The 20,380-nt window shown below is 41.9% G+C and overlaps 1 protein-coding gene across 2 annotated transcripts in view; it reads left to right on the top strand.

Moving 5' to 3' along the window:
- The window catches only part of FAM120A (family with sequence similarity 120A), a 131,030-nt gene that overhangs the window by 71,917 nt on the left and 38,733 nt on the right, over positions 1–20,380 (top strand). For both annotated transcript variants that reach the window (XM_054034177.1, XM_054034176.1), the window contains exons 10-11: positions 370–544; positions 18,493–18,742. In XM_054034177.1, coding sequence (XP_053890152.1) covers positions 370–544; positions 18,493–18,742 — 425 coding nt within the window. The remainder of the gene's footprint in view (positions 1–369; positions 545–18,492; positions 18,743–20,380) is intronic.

A 20,380-nucleotide genomic window follows, 5' to 3' on the forward strand; every position in this document is an offset into this window, starting at 1 on the left:
TTAATAATACGTTTCTTGGCTATTTAAAAAGCTTTGCATCACCTGCATAATTGTGTGTGTCAGTGACTGAGAAGCAAAAACTTATTTCAAACTTGGGGGGGAACTACCGGGGAAGATTTTCAAAGTCTCTAAGGTATTTAGGAGCATATGATCAGTGAGACTTGTGCTGCTAAGTCACTTGTGATTTTGAAAGTAGTCCCTAAATTCTAGCTTAACTCTTGGCATCTGTTCTTCAAATATATCTTTTGTATTGATTAAATATATGACTGAAATGGTTTTAAAGCAGGATTGTGTTAGCATACTTCTATGTTGAATGGAAAATGTATATATAAATATGTGCAATATTATTCTGCTTTCTTCCACGCAAAGGGTGAAATCAAAATTGCTGTTTCTATTGAAGACGAAGCCAACAAAGACCTGCCTCCTGCTGCTCTGCTTTATAGGCCAGTTCGTCAATATGTTTACGGAGTCCTGTTTAGTTTGGCAGAAAGCAGAAAGAAAACTGAAAGACTTGCTTTTAGAAAGAACAGACTTCCACCAGAATGTATGTACTCTAGCCATCATTTTTCTCTTCAAAACTCCATAATCTTATGCACATTTTCAGCGTGATCAAAAATTAGAGTAATTATTAGGCTTTCATGAATGTCACTGAGATAAAATTTTAATGTTCTGTCAAAAATGGGTCCTTATAAATCAATTACTTTATAATCTTTTTTCTTACTATATTTATTTCCTTTAGTTGTTTAATTAATATAAATGATAGGAGTCAATAAGCAAAATTGGAGGTTTATAGTTGGAAAACTAACATGAAAAAAATTTACAGTCTGGCTACTGCCTGACTTTTTCTGAATAGTCTGTCATTTTTGGTCCTGGTATGCTCTTTAGATTCAAAGTATTATGTTAGAACTTGAATGTAAGAAATTTATCTTCCTCTTTCACACAAATATTAAAATAGTTTTCACAGAAATGTTAAATGCATATGTCAAATGAATATGTCAGCTTTCCTGTTTTTCCCCTCTGCGTTTCCAGAATACACTGTCTAGTACATTTCTGTTGAATTTAGTTTTGTCTCTCTTTTTAGCTTGCAAATGTTGACACATGAAAATTTAATTTTTATTACACTGTAGTTTGCTTAGGCTTCAGGTATAACAACTTGGTCATAAACAAACTAACAATTTAAAAACTACACTTTTTTGTGAGCAGATTTGTTACAGGGGCTGTTTGCTAATGCAGTCAAAAGCATGAGTGCTAGTGCTGACATTAATCAGATATACACATTTTCAAATCTGTAGTTGCCAGTGATTCATTTCATTTGAGAAAATCCCAGTTTATTTATGGAAAGGTTTTCTTAATGTCAAACTCGTACCAAAAAGTGGTTGAACCTCTGTAACAAGATCTTGGGAAGGTTAGGGAAAAGCGAAGTATTAAATAGATGATTGTCAACAGGAGAAAAGGTAACACATTTATTTGTAGGATTCTGCTGTCAGTAGACTAAATTTAAAAAGCAAATATTTAGACTTGTTTGTTGTGAAGATGTCCTTTGCAATTTTCATGTCTAAGGCTACATACAGTAATCATTTGTATGGCTTATTTTCATTTACACCTCTCCCTCCCACCAATTTTTAGTTGGAACAAACTATTGTGAAATATTTTGTGACTCGTATAGGCAGGAGGAGAATGTTTCACTGAGATTCAAAAGTCATAAAGTAAGAAATAGTTTGAAATAAGTAGTCAGATTACCCCTTTTGTGAGTCTTTTTTTTTTATCCGCCTTTCTCAAACAGAATAATTTCCAAACCCCCAAGTTCACACACGTAGATTCTAAACACACTTGTGTTTAACAGAGTTTTAGGAGATTGGCTTTGAAATAATAAAGTTCTTTGCAATGTTCATTGTTGCTGACTTGGATTACTGTCCTTGAAGCTGCTGTATAGATTTACTTACAATTTTATGCACCTAAATAGCTAAAGTGCTTAAAGCTGTAAGTGCTGAAACCCTTAACTATCTTAGCTTTATGCAGGTTTCCTTTTTTCTCTTGAAAAACTTCAGAGTTCCCTAGAGTTTTTGAGCTACCTCGCTGGGCCCCCCCTCTTCCCTCCCTTAGTTTATACTGCCCTTCAGACTTTCCTTAGTCTGTGGAGGCAGAAGTTGCTGCTGACTTAGGAACACCAAAGGATAGTGAGTGCTAATGAGGGTGGCGCCGCTAACAAGGAAATAGGGGTACCAACTCTCCCTTTTGGTTTCCTTAAACTTTTATGTTTCTAGAAGTAAAATGTCTTCTATTTCAGCCAGTTAAACATTTATTGACTTGCTTTAAATTTCTGAATCACTTCTATTGGCTACAGTCATTTGCTTCCATGAGTAGAAAACTCCTAGCAGAGGCTCTCTTTTTCTTTTAATGTAGGAAATTCTCATGTGATGATGTGTGTTTATTGCAGTAGTAACCCAGCGCCCCAATTGTGGTTGTGGTTCTTATTGTGCTAGGTGCAGTACCTGTAATTAAGACACAGAACTTGAGTTCAAAAGGAGTTCAGTTTTCTGCTCTGCCCAAGCATGTTGGTGCAAATAAGGATTATTTTTTTACTAATATAAGTAAGAAATACAGTGGATTCCGCTTAATAGTAATCCTGATATTAATGACTTCCAGTTAATAGCAGCATTTTGCCAGGAACCAGTCCTGTCCCATTTACTTTAATAATATTCGGATATTGGCAACAGGTTTGTAGCGTATGACAACTTTTTGACATGCCTTTCTTGCCTGCAACACTGCAAACCTGCCTACAGCTGGGAGGGGAGGCTGCAGACAGGGCAGCAGCAGGAAGGGGAGGGCTGCAGCCTGGATACTGGTGGCTCTCCTTGGGGAGTAGGGATGCTGGGGGCCTTCAGGACTGCATGGTACCTCTGTGCTTTCCAGGCTGTGCCCTATTCTGGCACCAGGGGCCTGATCTCAGCATGTCCCAGTGCTTCTTTCCTTGGCTGCAGTCCCATAAACCTGCTTGTGGGGCTGCACTTAGGGAAGAAAGTGCTGAGCACCAACTGCAGACAGGTTTGTGGGGCTGAAGGGAGAGGTACCAAGCATGTTCTCTTCCTTGGCTGCAGCCCTGCAAACTGTCCACTTATTTGCAGCCTCCAGATAATAGCTTCTTTTTGCTGGGAACCGAGAGGTTGCTAATAAGTAGAATTTACTATAATGTTAATAAGAACCTGCAGTTTCTGAACAGCTTAGAATCTAAAAAGACAAAAATTAAAGGGTAGAGGCAAGAGATAAAACATACAAGCAAAGTGCTCAGGGTTTTGATGGTTACGTGCTAATTTCTTGTATGTTTTTTCAATTTCAAGTATTTTTATTTCTTTATTTTGGTGGCCAGGGGGTATGGCAAAATGGGATGAGTAAAGAAGATCAAGCCATTTTATCAGAAAGTGGAAGGTGAGGAGAAGAGGGAGGGAAGGGACAGAGATCAAGGAGACCACAGAGAGTTAGTTAAATTATATTTAAGGTGCCCTATACATCTAAAACATGCAGCATTAAAAAATGAACTGTTAAAAAGTATGGAAACAAACAGCTAAGGCAGTGTGCATAAATTATTCATTACGATTACAGTTTATATATTCATTTAATGGCTGTACTGATGCCTAAAAAATTGCCGTCTTTGTTATACAAACTTTAACTCTGGTCTACAATACTCGTTGAAATCTGTCAACACGAGCTTCACTCATTTTATATATATTGCACAGTCTAATATGTATAGTAAGTAATGTGTGTATTTTTAAGAGTATGTAACTGTCATGAGTCGGAGTTAGGTTTGTGAAACACACATGGTAAACTGTGTCAGTGCTGTCGTTGAATATGCAAACTGTAGGGTAATGAAATATTTATATAAACTAACTGACCACTGCCATACTTTTATATTGTTATGTTCTTTGTATGTAATTATCAAAGTCATAAAAAAAATTGTTAGAAGATGCAATTAGTGAACTTATTTTTTTTTCAGAAGGCCAAACAAAACCAAGTGCTGTTCTTCAAGAATGGTTCTGTGTGCATGCACCCAAGGTTGGGATCTTTTGAATAGCAGCAGCTACTGTGCTGTGCCTGTACCATGCATGTCCTTGTGCTCCCACTCACCCACGTGAGGGCATAAAGAGCAGAACAAGAGCACCTGCACCAGTCCCTTATGATTTCTTGGATTGATTGTTGCTGTGTGTAAGGATCTGGGGTCTAGAACCTGGATCTGCAGAGCTTGGGACAGCTGATGTTCCCACAGTGCCACAAGGAGGCCATGCAGAGGCACAGCCGGGGAGCACTGTGGAGAGTAGGCACCACAGGAAGTACCGCCCAAGAGGCCTAGAATAACATACCTTGCATCCTCTGATTGGCCAAGCACCCTATTTAACCCCAGGAGTTGCCCCAGAAAGTTGCCTGGGCAATGGACAGATTTCAGCCTGCTGCAGTGCCAGACTTTGCTTGATCTCCGGTCTCCGATCCCAGCCTGATTGTGACCCTCATTCCTGCTTCCTGATTCTAGCTGGTACTGCCTCTGATCTCCGGTCTCCAACTCCAGCCTGACTCTGACCCTGATTCCAGCTTGGAACTGCCTCTGATCTCTGGTCTCTGGTCTCCGACTCCAGCCTGACTCTGACCCTGATTCCAGCCTGGTACGGCCTTTGATCTCCAGTCTCCAACTCCAGCCTGACTCTGACCCTGACTCTTGCTTATGGGACCTGGCTCTTGCAATTCCTCCAACTCCTGCTCGGTGACTACCATCCCTAGTGTGCAGACCTCAGCCCAGCTGTGACTGCTAGGCCAGACTGCCTATGCCCTGGTCCCTTACAGTATTGGTGCTCCACTTCAGGGCACATGTGCTTTTGGAGATTTTTGCCAGCAGTGTCTGATTGGTCCACAAATGCAGCCTGATTATCCTTGTACCCCTTACTGAGGATATATAGGGGCACTGCCTCACCACCTAGGCTTGAAACAGGGCTTTAGTGTCCTGCAGTGTCCACTTTAGGTAGCTTGTTTATTTACATGGTAAATACTTAGATGAATAGATAGTGTTAGTTTAGTGCTTAGTGTAGTGATTAGTTTTGTTTGTATAGTTAGTGTAAATAGCTTTAGAGAAAATTTATTGGAACATAGGGTTTATTTCCCCCATGTCTTCTCAATTCCCTAGTCAGAATGGGGAGTTTAATTTTCTAGATGGGAATGCCTAAATCTCCTTGCTTTGTCATGTGATGTCTGCAGGGATGCTATTCCCTTGAATGACAACCACATAAGTTTTCTCTATTGTTTAGTAGAAGTTCATGTTTTTCTAAGTTTAATAATTGTAGATCATTTGGCAGGATAACTAAAAAGATCAGAGAAACCAAATTAGAAATGTTTCTTATAGATTCATCTGTGTGGGTCTCTTCAGGTCCAGAGCCTCGGACCCCATTTGTATAAGGAAATGCAGAAATTCAGACTACTCTGAGTTTCTGTGACTCCCAGGACCCATGCAACCAATAGGACGGTGCAAGGAGATCATATTGAAGTCGTGTTACAACACATTCTAAACATAGGAGCCGACCTCGATCACCTCAAAAAGAAGTGGACAATAAGAGGCTGAAATTGCCTGAGGGAGTCACTGCTATGGAGACTTCATGTCCCGATAAAGACATTGCTGAGGCTCTAGGAGATTTCAGTACTGGTGCTTGGTTACTGATCAGGAAAATCACTACTTTAGCACCTAGTGTTAAAAATCCGTCGGTGCACAGGCTGAGATGGTACTGACATTGAAGCCTGGCTCTATTAGCTTAGTACTGAGTAAACTTTTAACAAAGAGGAGACTCACTGCCTCTACTAAGCCTATGGTACTTGCAATGCTTAGCAAGTAAGCAGTACTGGCTGTGACTTTCCTAAATAAGTGTGCAGTGCTGATGAGGCTGTGGAGGGCCATTTGGTGCATGTAAGTCTATGGATCCTCTGGTACCAACAGTGGCTCGTAGGGGAGTAGGGTCCAAGTTGCCTTCTCTCTTTTCGTCACCTGTACTAAGTAGATTTATGTTGTCTAAAGACTTAGTAATTTCAGAAGAACCAGAGTCCTCTCTACTAGCAGAGGATATAGATGTTTTGGTGCTGGACACAAGATTGTCTCCAGTACCATCTTGCTCTGCATTACTCTCTGGATCTAGAGTTCTGTCTCCAGTCACTCTACCATCTTTTGCTCTCTCATTTGAATCTGATGTTTATTCATCAGATTCTTACCTGTGTGTGAAGAACTCAGATTACTCTTCCAGGGCTTCCTCCCCAAATTTCCACTTAGATAGGGATCTACAACATCTAGACAGGACAGATACATAATATCACCCTCAAATGACCTGGTACCAGTCACCTTGTCCTCAGCCATATCCATATGGGGCACATCAGGCTGTCGTGGAACTCATGAGATAATGAGTATTATCTGAGGGATTCTGAGACAGTGAAGCTGTGGAGGCAGCCAGCTCTACCATAAGATCCTCTGCATCAGTCTCAACAGCCATTTGAGGAGGAACAACATACTGAAGAGGGAACTTTAGTACCAGCAAATATATCTTCCTTGCCTGATGAGGCTGTAATGCCTCCACCACCATTATATGCGGCAATTCTAAGCAGTATCAGGACTTGATGAAACAGGTAGCTGAATCACTACAGATCCCCTTGGAAGAAATCCAAGAAGCTCCACACAATTTCATGGAGCTTCCACACTTCAGTCACATGGCGAGTAGGCCTGCCAATTAATGATGCCTTGCTGGAGCCAGCTCAGACAGTCTCGTAAACTCTAACTTTAGCTCCAACATGTAGAAGAGCTCACATGAAATATTATATACTGTCACAAGGATCTGAGTACCTTTTTTTTTCCAACCAGTACCTAATTGGTTAGTGATGATGTAGCAAATGAACATAACCAACAGCTTTCTAAAACAACATCACCCGAGGAAAAATCAAAATCATTTGGATCTCTTTGGTCGTAAGATCTACTTAGTACCAGTTTGCAATTCAGAGTAGCAAACTACCCTATCAAGCTTTTATGGCAAAATACAATGACATCAATTATAATAAGCTTGCTTACTTTATTGAGCAACTGCCATAAGAGCATGAAACAATTTCAGTTCATCATCTCTGAGGGTCCTCTTACAGCCAAGCCATCTCAACAGGCTGTTTTAGATGCAGCAGATATGGTGTCCTGATTCATGGCTACTGCAGTAGTCATGCTTCATGCATCCTGGTTCCATCCAAAAGAGGTCCAGACACTCTCATTTGGGGAACCAAAACTAGTCAGTGAGAGGACAGCTGAGTCACTTAGTTCACTTAACATTCCAGAGCGATCCTCTGTTCTCTTGGCAACTATACTCCTGCTAACAGAAGAAAATCTAACAGGCCTCAGTCATTTCAGAGTTTTGTTCTGCATAGATAGTGTTTCAGCAAAGAACATCTAAGCCATTCGGGAAATGGCCAAGAATCCAGAACAAGAGACCTTGACCTCTGCAAACAAGACTACATAGCAACAAGGCGTCTGGTGGCACCTTAAAGACTAACATTTATTTGGGCATAAGCTTTCGTGGGTAAGAACCTCACTTCTTCAGATGCATAGAGTGAAAGTTACAGATGCAGGCATTATATACTGACACATGGAGAGTAGGGAGTTACTTCGCAAGTGGAGAACCAGTGTTGACAGGGCCAATTCAATCAGGGTGGATGTAGTCCACTCCCAATAATAGATGAGGAGGTATCAATTCCAGGAGAGGAAAAGCTGCTTCTGTAATGAGCCAGCCACTCCCAGTCCCTATTCAAGCTCAGATTAATGGTGTTAAATTTGCATATGAATTTTAGTTCCGCTGTTTCTCTTTGAAGTCTGTTTCTGAAGTTTTTTGGTTCAATGATGGTGACTTTTAAATCTGTAACAGAATGACCAGGGAGATTGAAGTGTTCACTTACTGGCTTATGTATGTTACCATTCCTGATGTCCGATTTGTGTCCATTTATTCTTTTGCGGAGGGACTGTCCGGTTTGGTCAATGTACATGGCAGAGGGACATTGCTGGCACATGATGGCATATATAACATTAGTGGATGTGCAGGTGAATGAGCCCTTGATGGTGTGGCTGATGTGGTTGGGTCCTCTGATAGTGTTGCTAGAGTAGATATGGGGACAGAGTAGGCAAAGAGGTTTGCTACAGGGATTCGTTTCTGGGTTGGTGTTTCTGTGGTGTGGTGTGTAGTTGCTGGTGAGTATTTGCTTCGGGTTGGGGGGTTGTCTGTAAGCGAGGACTGGCCTGCCTCCCAAGGTCTGTGAGAGTGAGGGATCATTTTCCAGGATCGGTTGTAGATCGTGGATAATGTGCTGGAGAGGTTTTAGCTGGGGGCTGTATGTGATGGCCAGTGATGTTCTGTTATTGTCCTTGTTGGGCCTGTCCTGTAGTAGGTGATTTCTGGGTACCCGTCTTGCTCTGTCAGTCTGTTTCCTCACTTCCCCAGGTGGGTACTGTAGTTTTACGAATGCTTGATAAAGATCTTTTAGGTGTTTCTCTGTCTGAGGGGTTGGAGCAAATTAGGTTGTATCTTAGGGCTTGGCTGTAGACAATGGATCATGTGATGTGTCTCAAATGGAAGCTGGAGACATATAGGTACATATAGCGGTCAGTAGGTTTCCAGTATAGGGTGGTGTTTATGTGACCATCACTTATTTGCACTGTAGTGTCCAGGAAGTGGATCTCTTGTGTGGACTGGTCCAGGCTGAGGTTGATGGTGGGGTGGAAATAGTTGAAGTCCAGGTGGAATTCTTCAAGGGCTTCCTTTCTGTGGGTCCATATGATGAAGATGTCATCAATGTAGCGCAAGTAGAGGAGGGGCACTAGGGGACGAGAGCTGAGGAAGCGTTGTTCTAAGTCAGCCATAAAAATGTTGGCATACTGTTGGGCCATTCGGGTACCAATAGTAGTGCCACTGACTTGAAGGTATAAGTTGTCCCCAAATCTGAAGTGGTTGTGGGTGAGGACAAAGTCACAAAGCTCAGCCACCAGGTGTGCTGTGGCCTCATCAGGGATACTGTTCCTGACAGCTTATAGTCCATCCTCATGTGGAATATTGGTGTAAAGTGCTTCTACATCCATTGTGGCCAGGATGGTGTTTTCAGGAAGAACACCAATGCATTGTAGTTTCCTCAGGAAGTCGGTGGTGTCTCGAAGATAGCTGGGAGTGCTGGTAGCGTAGGGTCTGAGGAGAGAGTCCAAATAGCCAGATAATCCTCCTGTAAGAGTGCCAATGCCTGAGATGATGGGGCATCCAGGGTTTCCGGGTTTATGGATCTTGGGTAGCAGATAGAATACCCCTGGTTGGGGTTCTGGGGTTGTGTCCATGTAGACTTGTTCCCGTACTGTAGCTGGGAATTTCTTGAGCAGATGGTGTAGTTTCTTTTGGTATTCCTCAGTGGAATCAGAGGATAGTGGCCTGTAGAATGTGGTCTTGGAGAGTTGCCTGGCAGCCTCCTGTTCATAATCCGACCTGTTCATTATGACTACAGCACCTCCTTTGTCAGCCCCTTTGATAATAATGTCAGAGTTGTTTCTGAGGCTGTGGATGGCATTGCGTTCTGTACGGCTGAGCTTATGGGACAAGTGATGTTGTTTGTCCACGATTTCAGCCTGTGCACGTCTGCGGAAGCACTCTATGTAGAGGTCCAGTCTGTCATTTCGACCGTCAGGAGGAGTCCACGCAGAGTTCTTCTTGTAGTGTTGGTAGGAGGGTTCCTGTGGGTCAGTGCACTGTTCAGTGGTGCGTTGAAAATATTCCTTGAGTCGGAGACGACGAAAATAGGCTTCCAGATCATCGTAGAACTGTATCATGTTCATGGGGATGGTGGGACAGAAAGAGAGTCCCCGAGATAGGACAGACTCTTCTGCTGGGCTAAGTGTGTGGTTGGAAAGATTGACAGTGTTGTTAGATGAGTTGAGGGTACCACTGTTGTAGCCCCCTGTGGCAGGTAGGAGTTTAGATAGCTTACTGTCCTCTTTCCTCTGTAGAGAAGTGAAGTGTGTATTGTAAATGGCTTCATCTGGCAAGTATTCATTTTGATATGCAGGTTGAGAGCTGCAAACCATGCTACCATTCAGATTGAAAGTTCCAGTCTCCTCCTCTTCTCCCGTTATTTAGAAATGATCTGACCAATCTGGGTGTTCTGGGAAAAGATAACATCCAACAGGTGGATGTGGGAAGTTTATAACATCTGGTTACACCATCCACTTCCATTCTGTGCTGGCTCCTCACCCACCTTCCTTGCTGGTCTCTGTGACCCATGAACAGACTAAGCAGATTACAAGCACCCCAAAAGATACAGATCTAAAAACTTACTTATTTGGAATAAAGGACAATTCATCAGCATCACTGAAGCTATGAATTGTCAGTTACGAGGCCTTATTTGCAAGATACAATTTGGGGTAGTGTGCAAGTTTAGCGGCGAAGGTGAATATAAGACTCCAGAGCAGAACTTGAAAAGCATTATTGTGGAAGGTCAGCTAACAGCTAAAATGTTGCTAACAGGCAGCCATGAATGCATCCACACTCTAGCTTGATCTGCGGCCATTTCTGTGACTATTCGCAAAGCTTTGTGTCCACAAGCCTCTGGCGTTTCAAAAGAAACGCAAAGCAAAACTGAGGATTTGCCCTTCAAGGGCACAGAATTATTTAGCACTCGTACAGATGACAGTCCCTCAAATATTCCAGGACCACATTCCATTCTATGAGCACATACCACAAACTGTAAGCCGGTTAGGTGCAGGGGCAAACTAGGCAGAAGACTTCTAACACCAATACAGATGATCTGAATATCTGCCCAAGAAGAAACAGAGGTTTTCTCAGAGGAGGCATTTTCCTCAACTGTTGTCACACTGCACTGGCTTCCAGGGAGAAGGTTTTCACAAGAGTTCATAGTCACACTTGAACTACTCAGGAACCATCTCTAAACTCTAACTTTTGTACGCCACCTTGCTTTCTTCCATCAGGCATGGTCTATGAGAACAGACAGGTGAGTCCTGGAAGTATCATCCATGGCTATCTCATCCACTTTTGGTTCTCACCCCCTGCTGACCCCATTCCCTGCGCCTCTTCAGGACCTTTCTCATGAAAATCAGCTCAAATAAGTGGCTTCCCTACTTTGCCTAGGAATCATAGAAGAAGTCTCCTCTGGAATATAGGGGAAGAGGCTTCTAATCCTGATATTTTCTTATTCCAAAGGAAAAAGGGGATTTTGTCCTATTCTAGACATGAGAAGACTGAATAAATATATATGCCATCTCAGATTCAGGATGGTAACTCTAGCCTCCATCATCCTTGACCTTCAGGCTCAAGATTGTTTCATGGCTGTCTACAAGATGCATACTTCCATATCACCATCCATCCTACCTGCAGAAAGTACCTGCAATTCACAATGGGGTCCAGTCACTACCAATACAAAATGATACCATTCAGTCTCTCCACAGAACCAAGAGTCTTTACAAAATGTCTATCTGTGGTGGTGACATATCTGAGGTGATGCCATTCACTTTTATCTCAATGTAGATGATTGATCTTAGGCAGATCACATCAGGAAGTTGCCACAACCCTGACATATGTTTTTCACCTATGCAAACAGCTGAGATTCATGATGAATTATGGGAAATCATCTCTGAGCCCATCACAGATAATAGAATTTATAGGAAAACATAAGGACATAAAAATGGCCAATGGTCCATCTAACCCAGTATTCTGTCTTCGATGGTGGCTGTTGCCAGATGCTTCAGAGGAAACGAACAGAACAGGGCAATTTATCAAGTGATCTATCCCCCATCATCCAGTCCCAGCTTCTGGCAGAGATTTAGGGACATCCAGAACATGGGGTTATGATCATCGTGGCTAATAGCCATTGATGGACCTATTCTCCATAAATTTACATTATTCTTTTTTGAATTGAGTTATACTTTTGACCTTCACAACATCCTCTGGCAATGAGTTCCACAGGTTGGCTATGCATTGTGTGAAGAAGTACTTCCTTACATTTGGTTTTCAAACCTACTGCCATTGGGTGACCACTGGTTCTGGTGTTGTGAAGGGATAAATAATACTTCCTTATTCACATTCTTCACCCTTCATGATTTTATAGACCTATTTCCCCTCCCCCCCCCCCCGTCATCTCTTTATTTATTTTTTTTAACTGAACAGTCCCAGTCTTTTTAAACTCTCCTCATATGAAAGTTGTTCCATGCCTCTAACCATTTTTGTTGCCCTTCTCTGGACTTTTTCCAATTCTAATTTATCTTTTTTGAGATGGGGTGACTAGAACTGTGTGCAGTATTCAAGTTGTGGACATGCCATGGATTTATATAGCAGTCCTAATCAACTCCAAATTAGCAAAAGCATATCTTCCTGAAGAAGGATTTTTCTCTTCATACAGTAATCACTGGTATCAAATCTAATTCAGCAACTACAGTAAGAAATTGCCTCAAACTTCTAGGCCACACGTTTGCTCGCACGCATGATGCCCCTAGCCAGACTTCACCTGTGTCCATTACAAGGCCGGTTAAGGTCAAGGCATTGTGACAGTCAGACTAGAAGGCTGCAAGAGGGTGCTAGAAGGCAGATAAATTAGCCCCAGAATGTTAAAGGCCCTCTTCCCTAGTAGTTGAGAAGCGGTTACCCGGGTCAGTGAGGGACACCTGATTCCAATTAAGGCCTGCCTGAGGTCTTTAAAAACCCCTCCTCTGGTGAGAGAAAAGGGGGAAGACAGAGACACACTGCTGCCAGGCTAGTGGCAGTTGGGAAATAAGCTTCTCCAGAGTGGGAGGCTGGACTCCTTACCATAGGGGAAGCTGTCAAACCTGAGGCCTGCTGGGCAAGACACCCAGGGCAACCAACAGGGCGACACCCTGCACCCGGGAGGAGGCAGAGAAAGATATCCCACTGGGTTTTCTTTGTTTATGGAACTATTTTCCTTTGTTTGGTGGAAGATCAATCCTTAAGCCAACCTTCAGGCCTACCCTTAAAGTACAACTAAAGAAGCACAGAAGGGGGAAGGCAAACTCTGCCGTGAGTGGGGCTGATTACCCCAGGCCTGCCATTGCCAGAGAGGGAAGCACTAAATCTGGTGAGAAGAAGGAGGTGCCTTGCCACAGCATATAGTGAGCATGCAAATGGTGGTCCCAGTGCGTATCCTATTAGCTCTGAACTGGTGGGTAGACCACAAGAATGTTCAGAGCCCTCTTCTCCATATCTCCCCTTGAAAGATGTTGGTCACAGATGCATCAAGTATAGGTTGGGGCACACATCTGGATTGTGTCCATAAACAAGGGACTTGGTCTCAAAAGGACATGACTCTTCACATAAACATACAAAACTTATGAGTAATCAGGTTAGCTTGCATAGCATTCTAGCCTGTTCTACTGAACTCCACAAAATCTTGCCCACAACATATCTGCAGTGTACTGTATGAACAAGCAAGAAGGTGCCTTCTTATCATCCCATATCAAGAGTCAATGAAGTTATAGATACGCTGTTTATGAACATGGGATATCCTGTCACTTTTCATCTTCCAGGAGCCAGCAACAACCTAAAATACTTCCTAAACAAGCAATCCATCTCCAACCACAAATGGTCTCTGAACAGCTCCATCCTTAAACCAGTATAATGGGAAATCCTATTATAGACTTGTTTGCCACTAAAGACCATATGAAATGCCCAACCTTTTGTTCTAGGGAGGCATGGGTCCTCAATCATTGCAAGACACCTTCCTCATAGAGTGGGATGAAGGTCTCATGTATGCAATTGTGCCGATTCTCTTGATTCCAAGAGTGATGTGCAAAATCAAACGGGCTGCAGTCATACTGTTACGGATATCTTCAGGATAGTTCTAGCTAACATAGCTCCTTAAAATGTCTGTCTAGGCTTCTGTACCACTGCAAGACAGTCCATTCATAATATCACAGAAACAAGGTGAGGTATTTCATCCATGCCCAAAGTCACAATATTTGATAGAATGGTTGTTCGTCACCTGAGTGCTACCAACAGAAGCCGCTCACTACAAGTACAAGAGATCCTGCTGCAAAGTAGAAGGCTCTTCACAAGGAAGACTTACTCCTTTAAATGAAAAGATTTTCAATTTGGGCGGCCCAGCACAATCTCAACCCACTGAAAGCTTCTGTACCAAAACCCCTCAACTATATTTTATATTTGAAACACCCTGGACACTCGGTTCTATCAAAGTCCACCTGGATGCAGTCTCACCACACTACCCTCCAGTATAGTCATGCTCAGTTTTTTTCTCATACTCTGAGATCCAGATTTCTAAAGGTGTTACTGCATTCTTACCAACCAGTCAACAGAATGCCCTCCAAGGTGGGATCTTAATGTTATTCTTACAAATCCCATGGAGCCCCCCTTTCAACCTCTTTCTGAATGCTCTTTATATCACCTTACTCTGAAGACAGCCTTTTTAGTCACCATTACATCAGCGAGAAGGATCAGCAAACCCCAAGCAAGCTCTCATGGCTGACCCTCCTTACACAGCATTCCACGGAGATACGGTTTGGTTGGCAAAAAATAACTTACATGGAGACTGTCTATTCAGTTTTAAAAGGATAAGTATATGTGCCTCTGAATCTTCTTTAAAGTTTTTGTTGTTTTTCACCCATGCTTTCCTTTAAGGTTTTTTCTCTCCTCTTTCACTGTGTGAAAGACTTACACAAACAGGGAAATCTTGATTATGGTTAAACAATATACAGAAAGTGAACAAACTGGAAAAAAAATAGATTTTTTTCCCCAATAGCTTTCATTTACAGTAATAGGAAGTTTGGCGTGGGGAAGTAGGGAGTTTTTTGTTTTGTTTTGTTTTTTGGACACAAGTATTTTTTAGTTGACTGTGTCCTTTTAAAAAAAAACTCTGAGAAATGTATTATTCCTTTGCAGTAAATAGTAACATTTATTGTTGAGCCTGATGCAGAGAAAAGCATGTATTTTTTTCAGGAAGAAGCAACCTGTTGAACAACAAAATCTTCTTGGAAATTAGGATGAAAAATTATATGTAGCTATTTTCCTCCTGGCAATTAACTTAAATTTGTTCGTATGGAATTTCCAATTATAGTGACTAATTCATCCAACATTAAATTTACCAAGATGATAGTATTGCCTGTTTATCCCTTGAGTAAGGGTAGAGTTACACTGCAATCATTTAGTCTTCTGCCAAGATGTTTATTCATTGTTCAGACCTAAACAAAGCTGTTTTGTACTTTACAGATTTGATTTCAGAATGCCCTTGGGCTTTGTGTAGGGCCAGGTCTTAAGTCCCACCAGTTCTTCCCATTGGATACCAGCTTACGTCTAATTATACATAAGAACTTAAGTTGTCTTCTTGCATATATGAAGTGGAATGAGACCACAGCTTATCTTCTGTTGGTGAAACAAATTAGATGGAGGAAGCTACAATTTGAATTTCAGCCATTATTTTCTTCCTTTTGTGCAAAGGAGTCAAGTTTCCTAATTGCAATGTCCACTACAGCACTGAGATCATACAGTTAAAAAGTACACAAAAATACTCAGTCCTGGCCTTGTGCATATGCTGAACGAGAATGGTAGCAAGATGGAACCCTGCAGCACCCTGCACAGGAACGTCCTTAGGATTGATGATACAAATACAATCTTCTGGGGCTTCAGCCTTCAAGGAACAAAGCTGCTCAAGGAGCCCCATCCCACTCTCACATAGAAATAACTTCAGGCAAGTCAACAGTACTTAATGTTCACTGGAACTGAAGGCAGCTGATAAAACTAATATCAGCGTAGACACCTGATCGCTACCCATTGCTGAGATGAGATTGTTGTCCAATGTGACATGGGTGGTTTTTATGCAATATCCAGATCTGTAACCAGATTGACGGGGGCTAGGGAGATCTAAGGCTTCTAGTTATTGTGACTCTTTTTTTACTGTCTTCTCAGTTACCAATTGTGGCAACTTGAGCAGCTGTGTATTCATGTTATATAGTATTTTCTGAGAGAGAGATTTTATATACAACATATATTGCACACCCATATGCGTGAATATATAATTCTTCAAGTATGTGTCAGTGTCTATCGCTATAGGTGTGCATGGCAGGTAGTAAAGCTGGCTTCTATTCCCACTCAGAGGGGACATAGAGTCGCACAAGAAGACTGATCTTATAGATAGCGCTTAAACTGAAGGAGCTCATGAAGCATCGCTCTTCCAAAGACAAAGGCCCTAAGCAATCAAAGATCCAGTACTAATATGGTGCTGATACCCCTGACAGTTGAGTAAGGACCCAAGATAAGCCGTGGAGGCATGTTCGTAGTACTGAAGAAGTGACTAGAACTGGAACCAGCTCCATATTTCCCCATGGCACCACCTTCTGAAGAAGAGAAATACTTCTCCGCACCATCACCGACACTCCTTGACAACGTCAAGCAGAGATCCATCTCCTATGCCATTGGAGAATGATCCCAAAGAGAGCATAAGGGCTTCAGATCACTGCCCAAAAAGGTTTGAAAGTGGGACTCGGTTGGCCTCTCTGAACCACATCAGCATCTGTATGGCATTTCAGCTTGGCCATATTGGCATTACTGAGGTCCTTCTTTGAGACACAGGATGAAATTACCCTCTTGTGCTTCTAGCAGGAGGAGGAGATCCCATTCTCTGGCACTATCATTGGTTAGGTCATCCACACTGGAAACAGATGTGGGGCTGCAGGAGATGATTGGGGTGGGGGGGCTACCACAATGATCCCTTTCTCCACCCAAGGAAACCTTCTTATCTCTGGATGAAGCAGTGACCCCAGCCTAATCCCCCACTACCGTGATCAGTGACTTTAAATCCTTCCAAGACTTCTAGTCCAGAATTGTGGAGACCCTCGATATTGAGACCAAATTCATACAAGAAAGTCTTAAGTTTTTTTATATTTTCAGTGTGACAGCACTGGCCAGGTTCACCCTCCTACTCATTAACGAGTGGATAGAGGAACTGGAAGGACTATAGTAGATCCTGGCCATTTCTCCGCTCACTTGGAAGTGGAAAGAAAAGAAGTATTACGTGCCCTAGAAGGGCTTAGAGTGTTTCTACGCCGACCCAAACACAAGTACAAGAAAAACTGAAGTTCACTAAACATACTCATATGGACAAGGATCCTAAGAAATTAGACCCTTTTTGGATGCAAGGCGCATTCATCAGCCTCACTGCAGCTTTGGGTAGGAAACTACCAGGCATTATTCACTAAATACAGTTGCTTCACATGAGAGAGGGCCACTTCTTTCCTTTCAAAAATCCTGCAGGAGTACAGTGATGAAATGAAGGAGAGCATTAAGGCGGTCCAGATGGATACAAGGATATTACTGCAGGCAGCCATGATCACATCTGATACATCTGCAAGGTCAGTGGCCATGGCTGTCACAATCAGATGAGCCTTGTGGCTCCCGACATCGAGGATACCAAGTACAGTTCATGATAGAGGACCTATCCTTTCAGGAGATGGAGCTCTTCAATCAAAGGACCGACAAATTATTCCATTTTCTCAAGGGTCACACTATGGTACGTCGGAATTTACACACTGTCTCCCTACAAAAAGCCATACAAGTACCTGCCAGCAAAGGCAGAGGATGTTGTCCTACCACCAGGGCAGACAGCCCACAAAGCAAAACCCAGGTATTGCAGTGGACGCCAGTCTTCTGCCTCCTTAACCAACCCAGTGTCTTCGCAGAGAACAGATTTGACAGGAGAGTGAAGAGTTACATCAGTTTGTCATATCACAGCTGATCTGAAGCCTGCCCCTATGTCCAGGGACCATCTTGCCCCTTTCCACCAGGCCTGTGTGATTATCACAGCTGTCAAATGAACATTAGACATCACTGCCCAAGGCTTCCTTTTCCATTTCCACTCCCTGTGCACCCCTCCTTTCCAGTCCTCCTTTTTTGTTTTGCCACCTGTTCATCACCATTAGCTGCACAAAAATAAAGTTGTAGGGATGAAAGCAGCCGATTCTTAGGAAGTATTTTGTATTTATGTGCTGTTTTGGGAAATATTCTTCATTTTACATCCCTCCAACTCTTTAATCAAACATGTAAAACCGAATTAGGAGAATATCTGTGTAAAAAGAGAAATTAAGTAGCTTATCTTCCATTATGCCATTATGATAGAGAAAAATAATTTGGATAATTAACTAATTAGGTTAAAAACAAGTTGACAGTAATATTCCTACAATATATTTGTGTTTTTATGAAAACTCTTGCATATTAGAGAATGTGTTGAAGTGAGTGCATGTGAAAGAAATAATCCTTCAGGACCTTGCTGGTTGGCTACTAGTCATGCAAATTAGCATACATGATACAGAATCAGTACAGCCAATATAACACCACCTGGGTTAAAATGACCTATTGATTTAAATGGGGAGGCTATCTGTATATGAAGTTTAAAATATACAAGACTTTGAAATTTTTTTCAATTGTTTTTGTTCTGTAGTTTCACCAGTGATAATTAAAGAATGGGCTGCTTACAAAGGAAAATCTCCCCAGACCCCTGAACTGGTGGAAGCGCTTGCATTCAGGGAGTGGACCTGTCCCAATCTGAAGAAGCTGTGGCTGGGAAAAGCAGTAGAGGACAAGAACCGAAGAATGAGGGCATTTTTGGCCTGTATGAGATCAGATACACCAGCAATGCTCAATCCAGCTAATGTGCCCACTCATCTTATGGTGCTCTGTTGTGTATTAAGGTGAGGGTTTATCAATCACAAGTTAAAATAGCATAAAAGAAATGTTACTACACTGTATAATATATTGCTCTATCAAGTCTTTCTCTAATCCTGCATTAAACCATGACTTTGAAAATTAATAATGTTCATATTGCAAGTATTTTTGGAAGAAATTACTTCCTCACTTCTGTGATTCTTAAAAGTGTGCTGGCTGCTTGTCAGTTTTTCAGCTAATTCCATAGAAAGTTGAAAGAAGAAAAATTGGCTGTTTTCTCATAGTTGCTTCTTTGCATTTGAATTGATTTAGACTTGTTATATTTAAGGCCTCTAAGTAGCCAGGTACAAACATTGCCTTTTGGGTCACAGAAACTGGCACTGTACATTCTCAAAGAAAAACCAAAAGGTGCTGCAGAAAATAGTTGTTTAGTAGCTTTATGGGATTGGAAAGTTCATGTAAATGATTTGCCATATACCAGGTACTAGGATTCGCTATTCTAGGCTTGCTGGTTCCCTTACTTGATTTGACTGGCCCACATGAGAGGTGCAGAATTAAGAAGGAAGAGACTAGCCTTCAATTTCAGAGCTGAATTAGGAATGAGCGCTCCTGTACCTTTGGCGGGGGGGGGGGGGGGGGGGAATCCCTAGTCACCTAGTCACCTAGTAAGACCCAGTTCTTGCTTCTTAATCTGGCAGGACCTAAAATCTTAAGCTGAAAGGTGAGATTTGTATGAATGGAAGAAACATTTATCATTTCAAAAATTTACCTAAAATCTAAGTTTGCCTCCAATTTAATATTAATTTATCTTGCCTTTTGAGCCATGTATAGTTTTTCTTTGAGCGATTGGTTATTGTATTTCACGGAGGGTTGTGAGCATGGACCCGGAGCTTTTAAAAGTAGTAGTGTCCATTGTTCTGCGCATGCGCCCGTGGTACTGCCTCATGGTTTCGACCAAGGCGATAAAGAGTGGGGTGGAATTATAAATAAGGCACTTGGCTTTGTAGGAGTAGAATATAATAGTTCCAATAATATTTTATTAAAACCCTTAACACATTTTAAAATAGTTTTTCTGTGATGTGACATAAATAGTTTATGTGAGGTATAAAAGTTTTATTGGCACTTGTTTGGAATGACCTGCATAAAACTTGCTGTGACTTCACTTCGGAGTAATGTGTTCATCTCTGACTCATGTTGATGAAGCCTTTATACTACACCATTATTTCTTATTTTTATATGTATCATCATGCATTTCTGCTTTAGGTAGTATTTTTATGACCTATCCTACCCTTTGTTATTGAAAGCAGTGTGGGGTTCTGATGATCATGTGTGCTGTGGGGTGAGTTCACAGGCAGTGTCTCATCAGTATATTTTGCTTGGATATTTACATCACATAATGGATATTTTCCTAATTCATCTGCTCTAAGGAGCCAGCTCAAGGGGTATAATATAAAAATATTGTCAAACAACATTACTATTTTTCTTCGAGTAACTTTTGACCAAATACATATTTTTATACTATGCAAAAGTATTTGGATCAGCACAAACTACAACAATTAATTTAGACAAGGTGGGTAAGGTAATCTTTTGGACCAAATTCTGTTGGTGAAAGAGACAAGCTATCGAGCTACACAGAGCTCACCTACCGTGTCTCTCTCATGGGA

The sequence above is a fragment of the Malaclemys terrapin genome, chromosome 7 (genome assembly GCF_027887155.1).
Source record: "Malaclemys terrapin pileata isolate rMalTer1 chromosome 7, rMalTer1.hap1, whole genome shotgun sequence".
NCBI classification, from domain to species: Eukaryota; Metazoa; Chordata; order Testudines; family Emydidae; genus Malaclemys; species Malaclemys terrapin.